The sequence below is a fragment of the Neltuma alba genome, unplaced genomic scaffold, assembly GCF_004799145.2.
Source record: "Neltuma alba isolate B1F8T4 unplaced genomic scaffold, ASM479914v2 tig00001883_pilon, whole genome shotgun sequence".
Lineage (NCBI taxonomy): Eukaryota > Viridiplantae > Streptophyta > Magnoliopsida > Fabales > Fabaceae > Neltuma > Neltuma alba.
The window spans coordinates 71,105-90,908 of NW_021632654.1; the positions used below are offsets into that span (position 1 = coordinate 71,105).

Consider the following 19,804-nt stretch of genomic DNA (forward strand, 5'->3'; position numbering starts at 1 on the left):
TCAATGATGAAATAGCATACATACATATATATGTGTGTGTGTGTAATGCTAAGTATAATGCCATTACTACAAAAAAATTTTAATATTTGTCAGTCCTAAACTATCAAATAATGATTTCTCATATGTCTTTCAAACACATATTTGACAATTATTTATTAATAATTGTTAAATAAGAGCACCTTACTCGAACCTTGTTTACAAAAACAGTCAAATAAATGCACCATATTTGACTGTCATTTTAGATAACAGTCAAGTGATTGTGTGGTTTTTTTTTTTTAATTGCATTGCGAATATTAATGTCAAATTTGATAAATGAACCATGCAAAGACCAACAATTTTGTAACCAACAAACTATTATTGATTAAAAAAAATTACAATTACTGATATAAATTATATTTACTCTCTAATTTCACAAAATACAAGTCTTTTAAATTTTTTTAAAACAACTCTATAACTAAGTCAAAATTAGAGTACAACTCTCATTGTCCAAGTATGTTAAGCAACTGCATGGATCTTAACCTCTCCAAACTGTAATCCTCCTCTCTCCAGAAGTCTTATCTCCAGACCAGGGGCAATAAGATCATCCTACACTGTACGTATTGAGTAAGCCATGACTGTAGGAGAAACCGGGGGGGGATAGAGAGCCAATGATGACGCCATCAACTCTTTATGTTTCATCGGATCGGACCAAGTTAATTGGATTGGAGGGTTTTTGGGCAGCGGTAGTCTTGAGCTTCTTGTGGGCTTTAGGATCACAGGAGTCAAAGGTTTGTACCCCCAACACACAAGTTTTTGATATATAGGATTTATCATAGGAAAACAATTTGTTGTTGTTGTTATCAGGGGTCTTCACAAGACGGGATGAGACCAGAAAAATCCTGTCTTGTGTCTTGTACGTCCTGTTCTGAAGTCATTTTGATTCTAATTGAGATTGGACAGGACGAAACTGAGATGTCCTGTGAAATTTTTTTTTAATTTTTCAAGGAAACAATTGTATCACCATTTTGATTTTAATTTTTTTAACCAAAAGTAATTAATTAACCAAAGTCCTATTCCCTTCCAAATATAGTAGTGAATTTTTAATTTATTAGTCCCAATAACATGTAATTTAAGTAATAGCAGTGAATATTTGATTTAACTAGCAAAATAATCATGTTATTGTTTTTAGTTTTGACAAGTAGAGATCCATTACTTAAACTTGTTCTTCTTTTTCTTTTTCACATTTCAAAATTTCTCAAAGTAAATATTACATGTGGAGGCCATTATCTTTGATTTAAATTAGGGTTAAACAACATTTTTGTCCCAAAAGTTTTTAAAAAGAAGCTGTGGATATTCAGAAATTTTTTTTTTGGGTGCAGCTTTGCTGGGAAGTATTAAAGACGTAGCAATTTTTCCATGTCCTAATAGACCCAAATGGTCAATATTAGTTGACCAAGTTAAAAAAGCATTTTTGCCTAGAAAGTTTTCAAAAAAGCTGTGGGTATCCAAAAAAATTTTTTGGGCCCAATTTTGCCCGGAAGTAGTAAAAAACATAGAATTTCATCCTACTCTAAAATGTTTCTTGACTCTTATATAATATATCAATTTATAGGTTATCTAAATTAGTTTGAGAGAAAATGATAGACATAAGAAGCAAAGTGTATTCAAATCTCATATCTAAAATCAAATCTAATTCTCAATTAGCTCTTATATTAAGGATAAAAAGTATTTATGTATATTTTTATTTATTTTTTTATCATACATATAACATTTATCAATTTTATTTATTATATAAAAACTAGGCATACATTTATTTTACATATTGCATTGAGTTTTTAAAATGATCATTTAAGTAAATAATAATTTATTAAAAAAGTACTGCCTATAATTTTCTTATATTTTATGTTAGTATATTCTCTTACCATTTTTTGTACCCTTTATCAACCAAAGGGTTAAAGATATTTCTAGTTTGATTTGGTTTGTTCTTTTTTTTTTTTTTGGTTGAATTTTCATGGATACTAATGATAATGAAAGGGAAAAGCTTTACTTTTTTCCAGATGTATTTTTTTATCTCCATATTTAGTAATTATTGATATGGCTTTATGATTATTTTTGTTGATTGTTCATGTTTTCATGAACACCGATGATTCTGATAAAAGGGGAAAAAGGTTTCTTTTTTATTTATTTTTCTTTTGTTTTTGTCCAATGTGATGATGATGTGGTGTCTTATGCAGTGTCTTAGGATAAGATAATATATCAACATAAAATACAAGAAAGTTTATAGGCAATATTTTTTTAAAAACTCCATGCAACATGTAAAATAAACTTATGTCTAGTTTTTATATAAAAAAATTGAAAAGCATTATATCTATGATAAAAAGATAATAAAAATATAAGTGAATACTCTTTATCTTTAATATAAGAGTTAATTAGAAGTTAGATTTAGTCATAAATATCATATTTTAGTCCACTTTGATTTAGATCAACATATTATTTCATAACACGATGTCAATCAAAATGAAACATTTAATGATAAGGAAGGAAATATTCTTATTTTGGGATCTGAAAAGGAAGGAAAAAGATAAAAGGCTGGATTAATTGTATATAAATACTTTTTATCTTTAATATAAGAGCTAGTTGAAAATTAGATTTAGTTCTAAATATGAGATTTTAATCCACTTTGCTTCTTATATTTATCATTTTCTCTCAAACTAATTTAGGTAACATATAAATTGATATTTTATATAACAGCCAAGTGATAATTTAGGGTAGGGAGAAATTGTTACGTTTTTTTTTACTAGTTCTGGGACAAAATTGCACAGAAAATAAGAAAATATTCCTGTTCTGGGACCTGAAAAAGAAGGAAAAAGATAAAAGGCTAGATTAATTGTATCTCTTCGGATATACCGGGAGGGGGGGAGTGTATTTGTATTTAAATAATCTATATTCAATGTCAACAATTTATATTCATTTTGCCAGCTCAACAATTTATATGTTATTGCTTTTCCTTTTGAAACACAATATAAAATAAATATAGTTATACATTTAGGAATAAACTATGAATAAATAAAAATGTAAAAATGTAAAAATTCTAATAAACTTATCTAAAGTATGCCCAACAGATACAAAATTACTCATAACTTACAAAACATAGCAAAAATGACACAGTTATCAAATTTATCATACATCGTTGCTTTTTGTAGCAAGACCTATGTTAATGTTTCCCCAAGTAAAAAAAAAAAAAAGAATAAAGTTGCAAAAATGTCTATAAATTTTTAGTCAAAGTATATACACCAAACACTATATGTTTTTTGAACATGCAAAAGTATCCATGAATGTGTAAATAAATTAATTATTTCAGTTTTGACCAAAAATTTGTTTTTGTGCATTAAAATAAATAAAAATTAATCCGATAAGGTTGTAATATTATGCATTAAAATAAAAAATTTACCCTGTCTTTTTAACACGTCCGATGCGTTGCAGCTATGTAGTTCTATAGAAAAACAACCAAAACAAGGATAAGCTAATTATGTTAACTCTTAAAACCATGAATATAAATTATAGCCTTAAACATCTCCTTTCTTTTCGTATAACAAACCAATTTTCTTCTCCTTTTCCTTCCTCGAGGCCTTCAAAATTTCCGGCAAACAAATTTTTCCTACTGAATTTTGTGAAATCCTCATCATGTTCTAAGTACCACCACCCGCCATTATTATCCTGAAATATAATGGCTTCATTTTCTTCATCTCTCAGATTCTCCAGATATGCATCAAAACAAAAATGGCCTTCATGAATTGATGTTCATCAATTACTAGGATTTGAATCATCAGAGAAACAAAACAAAAAATGGCATCGTCTCAAGTCGAATTTGCCTCGTCAACCCCACCATTTAGTTGCATCGTCAATACGAGGAATCATCATCATCGAGTCACACAAGCCAAAAATTTATTCGACCATTTCGTCCGAGACCACCTTAACAGCAACGATAACGGTAATTTTCGTTCATGGGACACAAACAATAAGGCAAAGAACCACCTCGGAACCCTACGTTTTGCGTCCAACAAAAAAAGAGACCAAGATGAGTCGTCCACGTTGGTGAGCCCTAACCACGAAGAACCATCACCATCTTCGTCGTCCTCGCCGCCGTCGCCGCCTTTAAGGAAACAAAAACCACCTCCGATTTCTGTTCCCTCAGATTTCTCATCACCCTGTGATATCTCAAATCTTAAAGGGGCTTCATCACTGGTTCAAATATGGGAACAGAGACTAAACCAATCATCAAATAACACGACCAAGTCGTCGTCAACTCCGAAATCTAGCCCTAGCGCAACATCATCTTCATCATCACCGCAAAGTTCTTCATCATCATCAGAAGAAGCAGATTCACCACAAGGCCTGATTCACAATGAGGGAGATCATCATCATCAGGGGGAGAGATCAGTTGTGAGGGTGGCTGATATTATCAAAAGACTAACAGCGACGAGTGAAGTAGAGATTGTGGATATTAATGATAATCAAATTCATCATCATCTAAGTTATTGTGTGGGATCTCCAGAACAATCATCGGAGAATAGAAGCTTTGTGATAAAATCACCAAGAATTAGAGGACGGCAAGCCTTTAATGATTTGCTTATGCAAATGGAGCGTGATCGTCATGGCGAGCTCAATAATCTTGCAGATCGTGCGGCTGTTTCAAAGTTCTCACATAAGGGTCGGATTCAGGTAAAAACTAACTTATCTTTCTTATTTTGGTTTTGGGGTAATATAATCATTGCTTCTTTAAGTTTGTTTTCATTTTGGTTTTAGTCTCTCAATTTTCAAATTATAGGTTTTGGTCTTCAGGGAGCAAAACGGTCTAGATTTTTGTTAAATTATAGGAACCAATGTTATAAATGAAAATAAATTTAAAAGACCAAAACATATGATTTAAAACTTAAAGAATCAAAACCAAAATGAGGGCAAACTTAAAGAACTAAAAATGAGAAGTTTTGGGTGGGTTGAATTTTAATTAGGCATTATCCTAGAGACACCTGGACGGTTCAATAAGCTTTATTTATTTATTTTTTTGAGCTGAACTTCAACAAAGCTTTATAAAAAAGGGTATTTATAGTGAGAAATGGCTTTAGTTTTTTTTTTGGCCGCCGGGACAAACGGTTATAGCATTTATGCACATAATTTTGCGACCTTCAGAATTTTAAAATGAATCTCTCATGTTAGTATTATTTATGTTTGAGTAGTTTAGTTTTCTTTATTGCTTTTGGTAATTTCTTTAATATCGTTGATGAATATGTTATTTTACACTTTAATCCATTCAAATGTAAGGTACGTTTTGGAAAATTCCATACTTCAACATGTAAGGCATTTTGTAAATTTTTAAGGGAAACCAATGACTTTTTCTTTTGAAATATTCATAAGATATTTCTAAAATTACTTATACCCCTTCATTAATATCACTCATTTCCCATGCATTTTAAAGAAAGGTAAAGTTGAAAAAACTTTAAAATCTTGACTACCTAATTGTTTCTCTTGACAGGCATATTATGTAAAAATGTCCTATATTTGAAATGAGGAAAGTATATACTCATTTTGATCATATTCATTTGCAATTTTCACCTGTACCAATTCATAGGCTACTTTATCATTTTTGCGCTCTCGCTCCTCCCGCCGGGGGCGAACTCAGAGTTCCCAATTCAATTTTGAACTATAAATTAAAACTGAGGATCCATAAGTTTATTGCAATTTATTTATCTTTTAGTTTCTCCTTCGAAGTTTAACAAAGTGTTTTTCAGAACATACAGATTTTAACTTTGTAATCCCTATTTTGACATGTAGTGGACCATATCAAACCTCTCTTTGTCTCTAATTAATTGCTGAAAGTTTTTTTTTTTTTGTGATGGAATTTCCAAATTCCATTGTCACTCCTCATTCCTTTTTTATTTTCTTTGTTTTTTTTTTTTGGTAGTGATGCCACCTTAACTTATATCATCTCTTTTCACCCTGAATATGTCTTTCTTCCAATATATATATGCTAGTCATAACATAGTTTAATTTGTGTGTTAATTACTATACAAGCAGGCATTGCTTCGATTAAGACTAATGCAACGTGGTATAATGGCTAAGGATCAACGTGGTTTGCAATCAACAACAGCACAAGGGATCAAAAAACTTCAAGGATCTGTAATTATGCGCTTAAGGTGCTTGCTTAATTAACCTCTTATCTAATTACCTTTATATTCTTGATTTAATTACTTTTTTCCTCTCTCTATCCTTCTGCTCTTTCAAAAGGAAGGTGTTATTCATTTAATTCTTTTATTAACTTCCCCCCAAAAATAATGGAGCCTCAGTCTTTTATAAATTCGCAATTAAATGCAGGGAAAGATTTAGCAGAGGAATGAAAAATGGAAGTAGTTTATCATCAATTGAAGCAGAAGTAGTTGAAGAACCAAGAACTCCTTTTAGAGAAGAAGAAGGCAAATTCTCATCACCAATAAATAATACTCCAAACCCTACCCAAAACCCTGTGTCCCATATAGATCAAACCAAAGAAGAAGAGGAAGAGGATGAAGCACCACCTCCTTGCTCAAATGTCTCAGTATGCTCCGAGGCTCAAAATGCGGAAACGAGTTCTTCTTCCATGGCTGATCTAAATGCAGAATCAGAGGTATCAGAGAATGTTAAAGGAAGAGAAGAGAAGCATAATAATAATGTTTCTGATCAAACTAGTGATGATGAGATGGAGGAGGAGGAAGAAGAAGAAGGAGAAGGAAGTGAGGAAGAGTATGATGAGAGAATGTATGATGAGATTGAAGAGGTAGAGAACAGTAGTGAGCAGAGTTATGGTGATGCTGCCAATTTTGATTGGACTAGTCAGATTTCTAAACCTAAGAGCTATTGGGAAGATCGCAGGCAGGCGTGGTATAAAGAGATGCTTAATAATGAATCACAAAATAATGACATCTGCCAACTCCTTCAAAGGTACATATTCAGTTTTTGGTTTTGGTTCAATTTTATTTATTTTGTTCACCTCAAATCAAATTTTTAATTTTGACCTTCTCATTGAAAAATCTATAATCAATACTTTATCTAAAAAAGAGGGTAAAAACTAAATGATGGCCAACTAAAAGAAGAAAAAATAAAAATCAAATTGGTGTGATATAGATGCATATAGCTAATTATAATTCCATGCTTCCAGTCAAATTTTTGACTCCTTGTACATTGCATTGTTTTGCAGAAGAACGGTGTCAAATTTTCTATGTAGTGACTTCAGAGAAAAAATGGACAGGTTAATGGAGTCTCACAAGGGAACACAAACAAACCTATTGGCTAGTCGAGATGGCGATGAAGCCAACCACCATGGGAAAATAGGGCAATTGGTAGCATTTTTACAGCAACAACTGAAGAATCCTGCAGAAGGGGATCAAGAAGAGGATGAACTCAAAGCAGAAGCGGAAGAAGAAGAAGAAGAAGAACAAGAACAAGAAGGAGGAGGAGGAGGAGGAGAAGAAGAAGAGGATGATGAAGATGAAGAAGAAGAAAAGAAACAGGAAGAGGAAGAGGAGATTCTGATAAGTGGTTCATATAATGGAGAGAGTGACTCAGTGAACCAGTCATCTCCGTCACAATGGCGTTACGGAGACAATGATGGTGGTGAGGATTCTGGGTTCAGATCACCTTCTGTATCCTTGACACAGCCTTCTCAATCTCCATCTTTCTTTGCGGATGCCCATCAAAACTCTTCGCCCACCAATCATCCTTCAATTGTAAGTTTAATTTCATTTTAGCCTTTTCTTTTTATCCCTCGCCATTAGTTTTGTTTATTAATTATCTGCGCATGCGCGCACACATATATATAGGTTTAGTGGGCTTATATGCATGTAACTTCAGAGTTTGAAGGGGTTGTATACAAATAAAAACATAATTTAAGTGGTTTGTTATATATTTGATGTGGTTGGGGTTTATCCATATAGTTTAAGTTGTATTTTCTTTAATTCATATTTGTTTTAAAATAAAAATATCAAATAAAAATAAACCATGATCATCCAATTAAATCAATAATTTTGGATATAACTCAGTCATTCAAAATGAAAGATTATACATGTTTTTAGTAGATAAGATCTATGGACATGAAGATTATATTTAAGAATGAGTGAATACTTTAGAATCTGAACCCGAGTTCAACCCTGCATTAAATAATTGTTATAAGTCATGTGGATTTTGTCCTTATAATTTTAACTTAAGTTTTTTTTCACGTTACCATAAGATTTTTGGGAATGTTGTTGTACTTCAAAATTATTTGTCTATTTCATTGTTATAAAACTTCAATTATACATTGTGATTTAATTTCCTATAGTGTTTTTCTGCCACCAGTTCTATTCATGTTCATTTAATAGCTTTTGAAATATTCATGGCACAATACAGGAAATGGAACTCATATATGATTTGAGAGGGCATATGAAGCAGCTTTATCATGAGATGTCTGAGTTAAGGAAATCAATAAGGAGCTGCATGGATATGCAGATGATCTTACAAAAATCACTCAGTCGAGAGAATAATCATCCAGGTTCATTTATATTTTTTTTAATTATTGTTAATTAAATGAAAATACTACCTCTAGTCTTAAATATAAGAGCCAGTTGGAGATTTAATTTGATTCTGAATATAAAATTCCAATCCACTTTATCTCCCATATTATTCCCTTTTTTTTTAAAAAAAAAAATAGCCACTAGCTATGTGATTATATGTGTTAAAGGATTTTCATTCTAGTGCATGTAATTAATAAAGGTATTTTGGAGAAAACAACACCTATTTATTATAAATAATAACTTAACTAATTTTTTTTAATATTTACAAATTAGTTATCTTGCTCTTATAGTAAGGATTAGAGATAGTAATAACTTGTTTCATTGCACAATCCCCCACCCCAAATATCATGAAGAAATTGATCAATTTTAATTTGGACCTCACCAATCAATATATAGCTTATTCAGAAATGGGAGAGACCACATCACACATCTTCCTCTTTGGATTGCGGTTGAGTAATCTTTTTCTGTACCTCGCTTATTGAAACTTGTATATATGTTCTTATGCAATATGAATACGTAAAATTATTGATTTATAAACAGGAAAATATATAGTTTGATTTTAAAATATAATACGATCCATGGAAGTGTCTCCCTGCATGCATCAACTAATGACTTATTTTCATGTAGGAGAGCTAAGATAATTAACTTACAAAGACTAATTAAATTAGTTAAGTTGATTATTTATGATAATCATGTGTTAGTTTTTCTAAAATGCTTTAATTTCTTTAATCATTTGCATTAGAAACTATTCTCATTATGGATGAAAACTCACTTAATATGTACAATATCAATAAAATTGTTTGAGAAAAAACTATAATTTGTCAGACAAATTGACTGGACAGAAATCGTACATTTAGAACCAAAGAAAATCCGTTAACTATAGTTTCTATATTTAGGATTGGAGAGAGTATATCTTGTTGTATTACTTGCATGGCACTTATTACTTGTGCTATGAACGTTTTGGTGGTGAGTAATTAAGCCTATACTGTATTTGCATTTTTTGTACATTTAACATGTTACATGTGTGCCATTTTGTTTTTTAATTTGTCTACCTCTCAAATAGAAATGCAATAATTTATATAAAATAAATTGTAGGTAAGGGAAAGAAGTCCCATGTTAGAGTATTAAAGAAAGGAAACTGTTGTATTTGCTTAAAGATGAAGGCTGATTCACTTTTATACAGGTATTTTCTTTGAATTATTTTTCATTTGGAAATGTTTTTTTACGGTTCGCCTCTATATATCTCACCTGTAATCTATATAAAATCAATAAAAAGCCAAACCATTCAAAAGTATGGGCTTACCTTAAATTTCATGTAAAGCATGGGACTTACATTCTAATTTATTTTAAAAAAAACTTGACAATTTTTATTCTTTAACTTTTTTGGTAATTTATTCTATTGTCATTGAAACTCTTGTATTTTTAAACCTGATTTTGATAAATCTAATCATGTGTAAATATATTTCACTTGCATAATTTCATAAAAAGTTTGATGATTAGTATTCCCCTTTTGAGTATATTAGTGAAAAGAGTAAAATTCCAGTTGTCCCTCAAATGTTTATTTCTCCATTGATTCCTCATAAAATTCTCTTCTCAACTTTCTCCAAATATAAGAGAGACTTAGGTATTAACAGTGAAATCATACTTGCAATTATATATTTGGCCAAAAAAAAAAATACTTGCAATTATATATAGATGGAAGAATTTCAACCCAAGTAAAATTATAAAAAGTATCTTTTCAATCCTCTAACCCTAATAATGTTGGTCTTAGATGATAATTTCTTTATAGCAATCATTATGATTTTAAAATTAACTTAATATTGTCATCACTTAAGTGTGAGTGTGTGTATATATTATTAACAATTAAATTTTAATATCAATATTTTTTTGTCAATGGCATGGCTAGGCGTAAAAAGACTGAAAAACATTTTATAAATTTCCAGAATCTAAATGAAACTTCGTATCAAATTAAAGAATTAAATGTACACTTTTTACCATATTATATTTTCAGACGTTGAAACTCATCTTATGTGTGATCGTTACGTTGAAATGTGTTTTTACAGATGTGGCCATATGTGCACGTGCCTAAAATGTTCCCATGAGTTACAATGGAAGAATGGGATGCGCCCAATCTGTGAGGCTCCAATAGTTGATGTTGTCCGAGTTTATGTTGATGCTTAGAGTCTTGCTTCCTGCTCTCTCACACACACAGAGCAGAGATTATAATTAATTAGTGTTTATATGTAGTCTTCATGAAGTGAATAATTAATATAGTAATCTGGGGATCGAGCTTTTGTGTGTGTGTGTGTATAATCCAAATCTTCTAAAATAAACTTCATCAGAAGTGAAGAAAGAGAGAGAGATGCAAGATTATTTAAGATATTATTGTGAATCTTAATTATTGCAAAAGTGGACTGTATATATTTTTCTCTTTCGTTTTCCTTTTTTCTTTTTTTCTTTCTTTCATTTCACTTATTTAGAATCTTCTTCTTATGTTTTCAAAATATGCCTGTCATCAGTTTACTCATAATCAAGTTTACGAGCATCAGAGCTTAGGAGACCTACAAAAGGCATATCAATTTCAGTTAACTCAAATAACCTGCACACGCGCGCGCGCGCACACATATCCTTTCGCATATGTTTTATTTGTGTAAATATGGGTGTAATAGTTTTCCTTTAAGAAAATACAATGGGAAACCGTAATGTCTATATGATAAATTTTGTTTCTTTCCATTCTAAATATAAGAGTTAGTAGAAAGGTTTGCTTTGGTTCTAAATATACAACACCTCTATTCATTACGTCTACTAAATTTATAACTTTTTCACTACTACAGAAAACACAAAGATTGACAATTATTTTTGCTCATACTTAATGGTTAAAAACCGTCAAGTATGTTTGCGTTATATATTTGGATGGAAAATATTTGACAGTTATAATCGTCAAATATTTTGGCAGTACTTGACAGTTCTAAATGTAAAACCATCAAGTATTGATGACTAATTTTGCAGTCAATGGCATCAATTACTTGACGATTACTTATACAACCATCAAGTATTCTAAAAATATTTAACAGTTACTCAAAGAACTGTCAAGTATTGTTTAAATACTTGACGGTTTTAAACCAATAACCATCAAGTATTTTTAGAATTTTTTTAATAGTGGTGTTACTTTTCTAGTAGCCCCCTACATTATGAAATTTCATACAAAGCAGCATTATTCGATAAACAAAACCAGGCCAGCATTCAAACCAATATACAACAATCAATTATTTGGTCATATGAATCTAATTAACCACCATGTATAAATTTACATTATATACATCTTAATAACAAACCAAATGTCATACAATATAAGTCGAATTGGCCATTTTTGATGGGGGCCAGGATAAGGCTTGATCTATGCGGTATAGCCATAAAGCTCTGAGAAGACAATAAAATTGAATATTAATAATTGTCTAAAATTATATAGAAGCAAGAAATTAAATTAAATATGAATAAAACATATAAATATTACTTATTAAACAATGAAACCATTAAAGGTTGATTGGTCAGATCCCCATAAAGAGAATCGAGATACCAAATCGTTGGCTTTAAGACATTGACCACAACCAGCATTCAATATCCCTAAGTATAATAAAGACAATTAGAACAATTACAAAATATTTGAAAATAAAAGAATTTAAGCAAGTTCAGTATACTACCATTAACAATAAGGCACTAGAAACAAAGTATCCCTATTCTTTACTTCCATTGAAATGAAGATATCTACTAAATCTCTAGATAAGTCTTTCTTCATATCAGGGCCACAGTTGGCAAAAGTGTGGAAGCTGATAATCTTAAACTTGTCATTGAGGCCATTACGAATTATAAAATTCTTGTAAAGGTACCTAAATCAACAAACAAACAGATCAATAGAATAAATGTTCAGGTAGTCAAGTATGTAATCAAGGTTTTAAGAAATACCTGATATCAAAGTTACAGGCATTCATGCTGGCCAATCTAGGCGTCATAATTTCCTTCAATACATCATTTGTGACATAGTCAAACAAGGGTCTACCATAGATCTCTGGCTCAAATTCTAGGGGAATCAATAAAGAATTGCCGTGTTCTAATCTGGCCCTGATTGCATTTTTCTCAAGACATATTTAGCATCTTGATGATACTGATTGAACAAGCTTAGAGGGTTGCTTTTGTGTTGATAATAATGAATGATTGCCCAGTAGGCTTTTCTTCCCCTTAGACTGACAAACACATAGTTAGCAATTAAAACAGAGTTTATTTTAAATCAATTGAAGGTATCAACCTATACATACCTTTGTAGATTGTCCTAACATAAGGAGACGACCAAGCCAAGCAACAAAGCTACCCACGGCTTAAGCCACTGTCTCTGTATCTCGGGTGGGTATAGGAAAGGTATACTTAGGATCAATGACAGTGTTTAATTGTACCCTTACATGATCAGCAGGGAGAGGCATATTATGAATCATGCTCTCCCTCGGTAAATTGAACATGCGGCCCATTGCAACTGTGTGACGTTTATGTGTAATAAAAATTTATATAAAATAAAAATATTATTACAATTAAAAATTAATTTATTTTTACAAAAATATTATTTTATTAACTAAAATGCTTTAAAGCAGGAAGAAAAAGCATAGTCAAAACAAAACAAAAATTTCATTTTCTTAAAAGAAAAGTAAATTTGATTATTTGATTATTTAAAATATATTATTATACTAATTAGAATAAAAAATTACCGTACCAATTGTTTAATACACATATTAACCTAGTAATATTGCATTTTTATTAAATTATGTAATTTGAACTAAGATGTAAATTAATTTTTGTAATATATAAATAAAAATAAAAACTAATATGTAAGGATAAAATGGTAAATTGATCATTATTATTTCTCGCCTCTCTCTCTTGAACCAAACAAAGGATCATTAAATATCCATCCCTTCCCTCCTCTTTAATCAAACAAAACAAGATAAGGTTAAACCCTTCCCTACCATCCCCCACCTTACCCTTCTCTCCCTCCCCTACCCTCCCCTTAAACCAAACAGGTCCTTAGGCCTATTCATCACATATTAAATGTCCACTTCATCTTGAACAAACATATGAGTAGCCTTCTGGCACTTTTACTGTAGTAAGAAACTCATAAAAGCTAATTTTCTCTTTTTTAGATAGCGTGTGAGCTGCCGGATGAAGAAATGTACGAGTTCCCTTATTCTCTAGTGCCAATTTCTCCCTTATCCCCATCTCAACTATGTCTAGCATCGCATTTATGCCATTTGTAGTCTTCCTGGCAATATGGAGTAATGTGCTAAACACAGTTTCACATATATTTTTCTCAACATGCATAACATCAAGAAAATGCCTCACATTCAGGGTCATCCAATACAGCAACACAAAGAAAATAGACATCTTCTTCCACCTACTTATCCTAACATGCCTCACAAAAGGTTTTTCAAATTCACAATCTATATCTTTCACCTTTTCAAAGATGTCCTACCTAGTCAACGGTGTAGGTGCCTTACCTTCTTCTGAATTTCCATTGAAATTTTTTTAATTTATTAATAAGGATGATCAAATGTAACCATCTATGACGTCCTATATATGAATTTTTCATACCATGCTTCAACCTTATGGAATCTGTGCTCTCTTCACAAATAAGACAACCAAGTTGCCCTTTAATCCATACCCTGAGAGATCACCATATGTAGGGAAGTCGTTAATTGTGCTAAACAACATGGCTCTCAACTTGAATGTTTCTTCCTTAAATGCATTGTATACATCGACCCCACTCTCCTAAAATAGTTTTAAGTCTTTAATTAATGGAGCTAGGTATATATCTATATTATTTCCTGGGTGCTTTGGCCCAGGGATTATCATAGACATCACAGAATACTTGTGCTTCATGCATAGTCATGGAGGAAGGTTATATATAAACAAAATCACTGGCCATGTGCTGTAGGTATTGCTTTGCATTCGATACAGGTTTATCTCGTCAGTAACGAATACAAGGCATAGATTTCTATCTTCTTTCCCGAATCAAGAATACTCAATATCAAACTTCTTCCATTCTAAAGAATCAACAGGATACCAAAGCATGCCATCTTTAATCCTTTTATCCGCATGCCATCTTAAATTTCTCGCATCTTCTACATTGCTAAACAAGCGTCTAAATCTTGGCACAATAGGAGAATACCATAATGCGTTCTTCAAGCTCTTCCCATTCTCTTGGTAGCATGAGACATTACACTTAGGACACTCGATAACTAAGGGTGATAGAGCGCAACACTTGTTTTGTGTTATATGTTTTGGTTGAAGGCTCGTTTTCTTTCAGTAGCATTTGTTTAACAAACGAAGTAATTTTGTGAAGCTTGTATCACTCCACCCATTGCTTGCCTTCAACTTATACAATTTCAAAACTGTAGACAATTTTGTGAAGTTAGAACAACCTTCATATAGAGGTGTCTTAGTATCACACTTCAATCTCTCAAACATTTCTGGACAATCCTCAAGTTCCCATTCAATCGCGTTGGCCATATCCTTAAGACAGTTGGCTTCATTTGTACTTGTGTCAAAATTAGATTATCCATAGTTTTTACTATGTCCTCGGCTACTATTACTCATATCTCTTGTCTCTCCGTACTTTGTTCGGCGCTTATAACTTTGATAGATTCCATTGATAATTAAGTGGTTTTCACAAACGGATGGTGAAACCCACTTTAAAAGGCAATACTTAAGACAAGCACAAATAATCTTACTGTGATCGTTGGCATGCTCCACCTCAAAGTTAATAAAATTTTCCACCCCATCCCAATATTCCTTTATTAGACGATTAACGGACATCCATTCCTTGTCTATGGTCCCTAACTAAGATGAATCATTTAGAGAAAAATGTGATCAGCAACTCAAAGATATTGTGAGAATTAAACAAAAATAGGAAGTCAATGCATAAGGCACTATTGATCATATTTATCTCTCTTTAATTCTACTTGTTAACACCTAGTAATTCAACAAAAATTCACTTTGACTTCAATTTGAAAAAAATTCTACCACTACTAATGTGTCATTCCATTTGGAAAAAATTTGGCAGCATAACGGCTTAAAATTGAGCATTTCGTAGGCTTTATGCCCTCTATTTGACTTCAAATAAAGTACTCCTTCGGCTCTAAATATAAGACCCTTATACTAGTGTGTATAGGGGCCCTATATTTAGGACTGGAGGAGTATTAAACAATAAACCAGTAGTAATGCAATTTCAATAATAACATTTGAATTAACTAATATTCAATAATTTGAAAAAACATAAAACATAGGACCCTCAAGTCAATTTCAATTACAAAAGCAAAGAATCTATGGCAAAAACAGAAAACATATGACCCAAATGACTTCTTTTTTACACTAATTGTTATTCAATCCTCACATATGGCCAGCAAGGCAATTTCAATCTAACTCGCTATAGTTTTAAGTACTAACAAATTGAAAGTCCTTAAAAGAACCCACATTAAACTTCCATAAACTAGAAATAAGCAACACTTTCAAATAGAACAAAAATCAAAAGATTTAAATGCAAAGTAATAATCCTATTCAACCCATAAACCAACAACTCATGCTAGTTGAAAAAACTTACTTCTAAATAAACAAAACTTTTTTTCCAATTCATTATCCTACAACCATAAGATAAAAACTAGAAGCAGTGGAGCAAGAAAAGGAAATGCTAGTAGATCAACCTAAAGCAATAAAATTCATGAGTTGTACCAGGAAAAACGCAATAAGGTAGAAGGAACTGCAAAATCAGATTAGGGATTTTAAAGAAGAACATGACCAATTTGAAGCAATAAAATCTGGAGAACACGCCATGAACAAAATGCAATAATGCTCACCGATTACAAAAGAGAAGAACCACAGACTAAAAAACATGACGATGATCGAGAAGGAACCATACAAACAATAAAGAAAGACGAAAATGACGTAGGGATAGCAAATTAGAGCACTGGAACGTTGGGCAGAGCATACGAAAGAGAAGGGCGCCTGAAATTTTAAATTGACTTTGAGCAAAGTGAAATAGATTAGGGATTTTAAAACATAATACTTGACGGTTTATGAATAAACCGTCAAGTATTTATTTCAAATACTTGATGGTTATATTGCAAAACCTTCAATTATTATAAAATTTGACTATTTTAAAAGAAATTATCAGATATTTTAGAGAAATACTAGACGATTCTTTTTAAAATCATCAAGTACTCTAAAGAAATAATTGACCATCAAGTTTTGTTTAGGCAAATTCTGCCTCACTTTTTTGATATTTTTATTTTAACCGTCAAGTATTTGGTGTCAAGTATTTGTAATTTTGTAGCAGTGTTCCCTTAAACTCTAACTATTTGTTATACATATTAATGAATTTTCTATCATGGGAATACTTTTCAATATAAAATAATTAGAAAGGGATGGATTTTTTACAAATAACTTTTGCGAATTCGCAACCTAATTCATGTAGGACCAAGGAAGTACTTCTTTAATAAAACTCTCTATAATCTTTAATATGAGAGTTAATTAATTGGGATAGATTAAAGATGCTAAAAATTCTTTAATTATAGCATGTGATAATCTTCCTAAAATACTCTTGTATAGCATTATACTATATATAATTAAGGTAAATTAATTTGAAGAAAATAATAAATATAAAAGATAAAGTGGCTTATGCTCAAATCCAATCCCCACTATCTCTTATATTGGAGGTAGAAGGGATACTTTCCCCCCTAAAAAGTCTAACTTATTGGATTAAGGGAAGGGGACAAATATAGGATGAGGGACGAGGTAAGCATGGAATGGTGATGATAGAGGAAAGTTGTGACATTTAATTTTGTTTAGTATTTTTCTAATCAATACTATTCACTATAAACCAAGTAGAAACTTTATTCTGTTCATAAATTAAGAAAAATCCCCTCCTTTTTTTTTCTTCCTTTTTTATTTGTTGGGAAAATGACCTAAAAAGAACCCTGAAAATAATAAATCCCAAAAAAGGGAGTTAACAGCTATAAACAAGGAAAAAAAAACTGGACCAAACTAGTTGGTTCAACCAGAAAATTGATGAACCAACCAGTGGTCTGGTTTGGTCTGGGCATTAAACCAGTCAAGAGTTGAATTGGTATCAAACCATTGAAAATTGGTGTGAACTGGTGATGAACTGATTTGAAAGATTATGTTACTATTGGTTCTATTTTTTCTCATTTAGCTTTGAATATCTTAGTCAGTATAGGTTTGAATAAATTTCAATGATGATTTTGGTATCAATGATTATTAATTTTAGTTATTGATGAATTATAAAGATCAAAATTCTCAATGTTATACTTTGTTATTGTTACAATCAAACTATTGTTATATTTCCTAGTATTTTGTTATTAGTGATTATTTTAATATGATCAGTTTGATCCTGAGTTAACCCTGGTTCGACCAACTAACCTTTAAACTACTACTTTAACTGGTTTAGTGTCTGGTCCGATTTTTTGTTCCTTGGTTGCAAATGACATAGAAGGAGGGACAACTTGAATAGGAATTTTGAAAAAAATGAGAAAGGACAAAAATACCCTTGTGTTCGTTTTGAGAAAAAAACAAAGCAAGGAACCATTTGTCCGATAATCTCCCACCCATCATGCTCCCATCTTGTGTGTGAAGGTTGTATTTTTGAAGTAAGGAGGAGCAAAGGTTATTGGCCATAGTATATTAGGTCGCATATTTTGCCTACCATGGCTAGCAATATATTGTGGGCATCACCATTGCTATTGTGGCTACCATCAACAGTTGACTAACATAAGTTTGGGGCTTAAATTTTTGTCGGGTACTGGACATGTTTGGGTGATTGAATAAAAGGATTGATGAGTTTAGGGTTAGAAATTACAAGAATATGATTATGTTTGACTAGAATTGTGTTTTGTTATTTGAATTGTGTTTGAAATTAATGTTGTAGGAATAAAGTAGATGATTGTCATGGTTGCCAAGTTTAGGGTTATAAATGACAAGAACACAGTTGAGATTGATTGCAATTGTATTTTATGGTTTAAACTTTGTTTGAAATGAGTGTTGTAGGAATGAAGTAGATCATTATCACCATTGACTACAAATGTTTGGGAAATAATTTGAATGGATTAAGTAATAAGTTCATAAAAGATATGTCTAGGGAAATGTGTGGAATAAATGAGTAATAGGTAGTGACTAGAAAGGGATAAGTAATGACGTGTGGGGAGTGCCTAGAATGAATGGAACTTAGGTTATGACCATAATGGAATAGCCAATTATCAAAGAGATTTGTGGAAATGACTATATTTGTTTAAGGGTTGCCTACAATGAATGATTATAAGGCACTGACTAGGTTAGAGTAGTTAATCTGAGATTTGTACAGCAAATGACAACAAAGCTAATGTGAATAACTACAATATGTTTGGTATTTACTATATGTGTTAGTTAATAAGTGTATATTGCATGTCTTGCAGGGGAAGGAAGATGGTGTTGGGGGAAAGGTTTGCCTTAAAATCAATATAGGGTAGGTTAGTGTTATTTATAAGGGACTTAATGGCTAAATTGGGGAAGATGTTTAAAAATGGAAGAAGAAAAAAAGCCTATAGGAAAGGCATCGAAGGCATTGCCTAAGGAAGAGAGGAGGTATACTAAAGAGGCCAAGAAATGAAGGCTAGAAAAGATGGTAAAGAAGTATAAAGATTTCTTTCATACCCAATGCTCATTACAATGATTCAAGTCATTGTTGAACTTTGTCAATAACAATGATGATTTAAAGAAGATAATTAAGATGACAAAGTTTTGAAAATTTCTAAAGGAATTGGATAGACTTCCACATGATCTCATTATGTCTTTACTGAGATCATATGGCTTACCAACACATCAACTTAGGATTAAGATACAGACAAAAGAAATTAAAGGAAAAGATGTTGAACAGTTGCTAGGTTTACCTCATGTTGGGGAGGAGGTCATAGTGGATGTTTGGGAGGATCATCCAACATATCAAAGGTTGAAGAAGGATTATAGGAAAGCCCCATATAGTAAGATATTGGATAACATTAAATCTGGGGAAGAGGAGGACAAATTTGTGCTCTTGTTTGTGATATATAGGCTAAGAGCTTTCTATGTCCCACCTCAAGCCTAAGAGTAAGTGATTGTTTGTTGAGAGTCATGTATTGCACAATAGATGGGTTTGGAAACTATAATTGAGTAACATA

The 19,804-nt window shown here is 31.6% G+C and overlaps 1 protein-coding gene across 1 annotated transcript; it reads left to right on the forward strand.

The window, feature by feature from the left end:
* Positions 1-3,825: 3,825 nt before the first annotated feature.
* LOC114713236 (uncharacterized) lies at positions 3,826-10,742 on the forward strand. Its single transcript, XM_028897834.1, has 7 exons — positions 3,826-4,701; positions 6,055-6,173; positions 6,352-6,954; positions 7,211-7,352; positions 8,398-8,539; positions 9,657-9,744; positions 10,625-10,742. Exons 1-7 carry the CDS (start codon positions 3,826-3,828, stop codon positions 10,740-10,742), a joined length of 2,088 nt encoding a protein of 695 aa, XP_028753667.1.
* The last annotated feature ends 9,062 nt before the right edge of the window (positions 10,743-19,804 follow it).

Coding starts and splice junctions, on each gene's coding strand:
- LOC114713236 (XM_028897834.1), top strand. CDS start 3,826: ATGGCATCGTCTCAAGTCGAATTTGCCTCGTCAACCCCACCATTTAGT. Junction 6,174..6,351: donor TCTGTAATTATGCGCTTAAG/GTGCTTGCTTAA, acceptor AATTAAATGCAG/GGAAAGATTTAGCAGAGGAA. Junction 9,745..10,624: donor GCTGATTCACTTTTATACAG/GTATTTTCTTTG, acceptor GTGTTTTTACAG/ATGTGGCCATATGTGCACGT.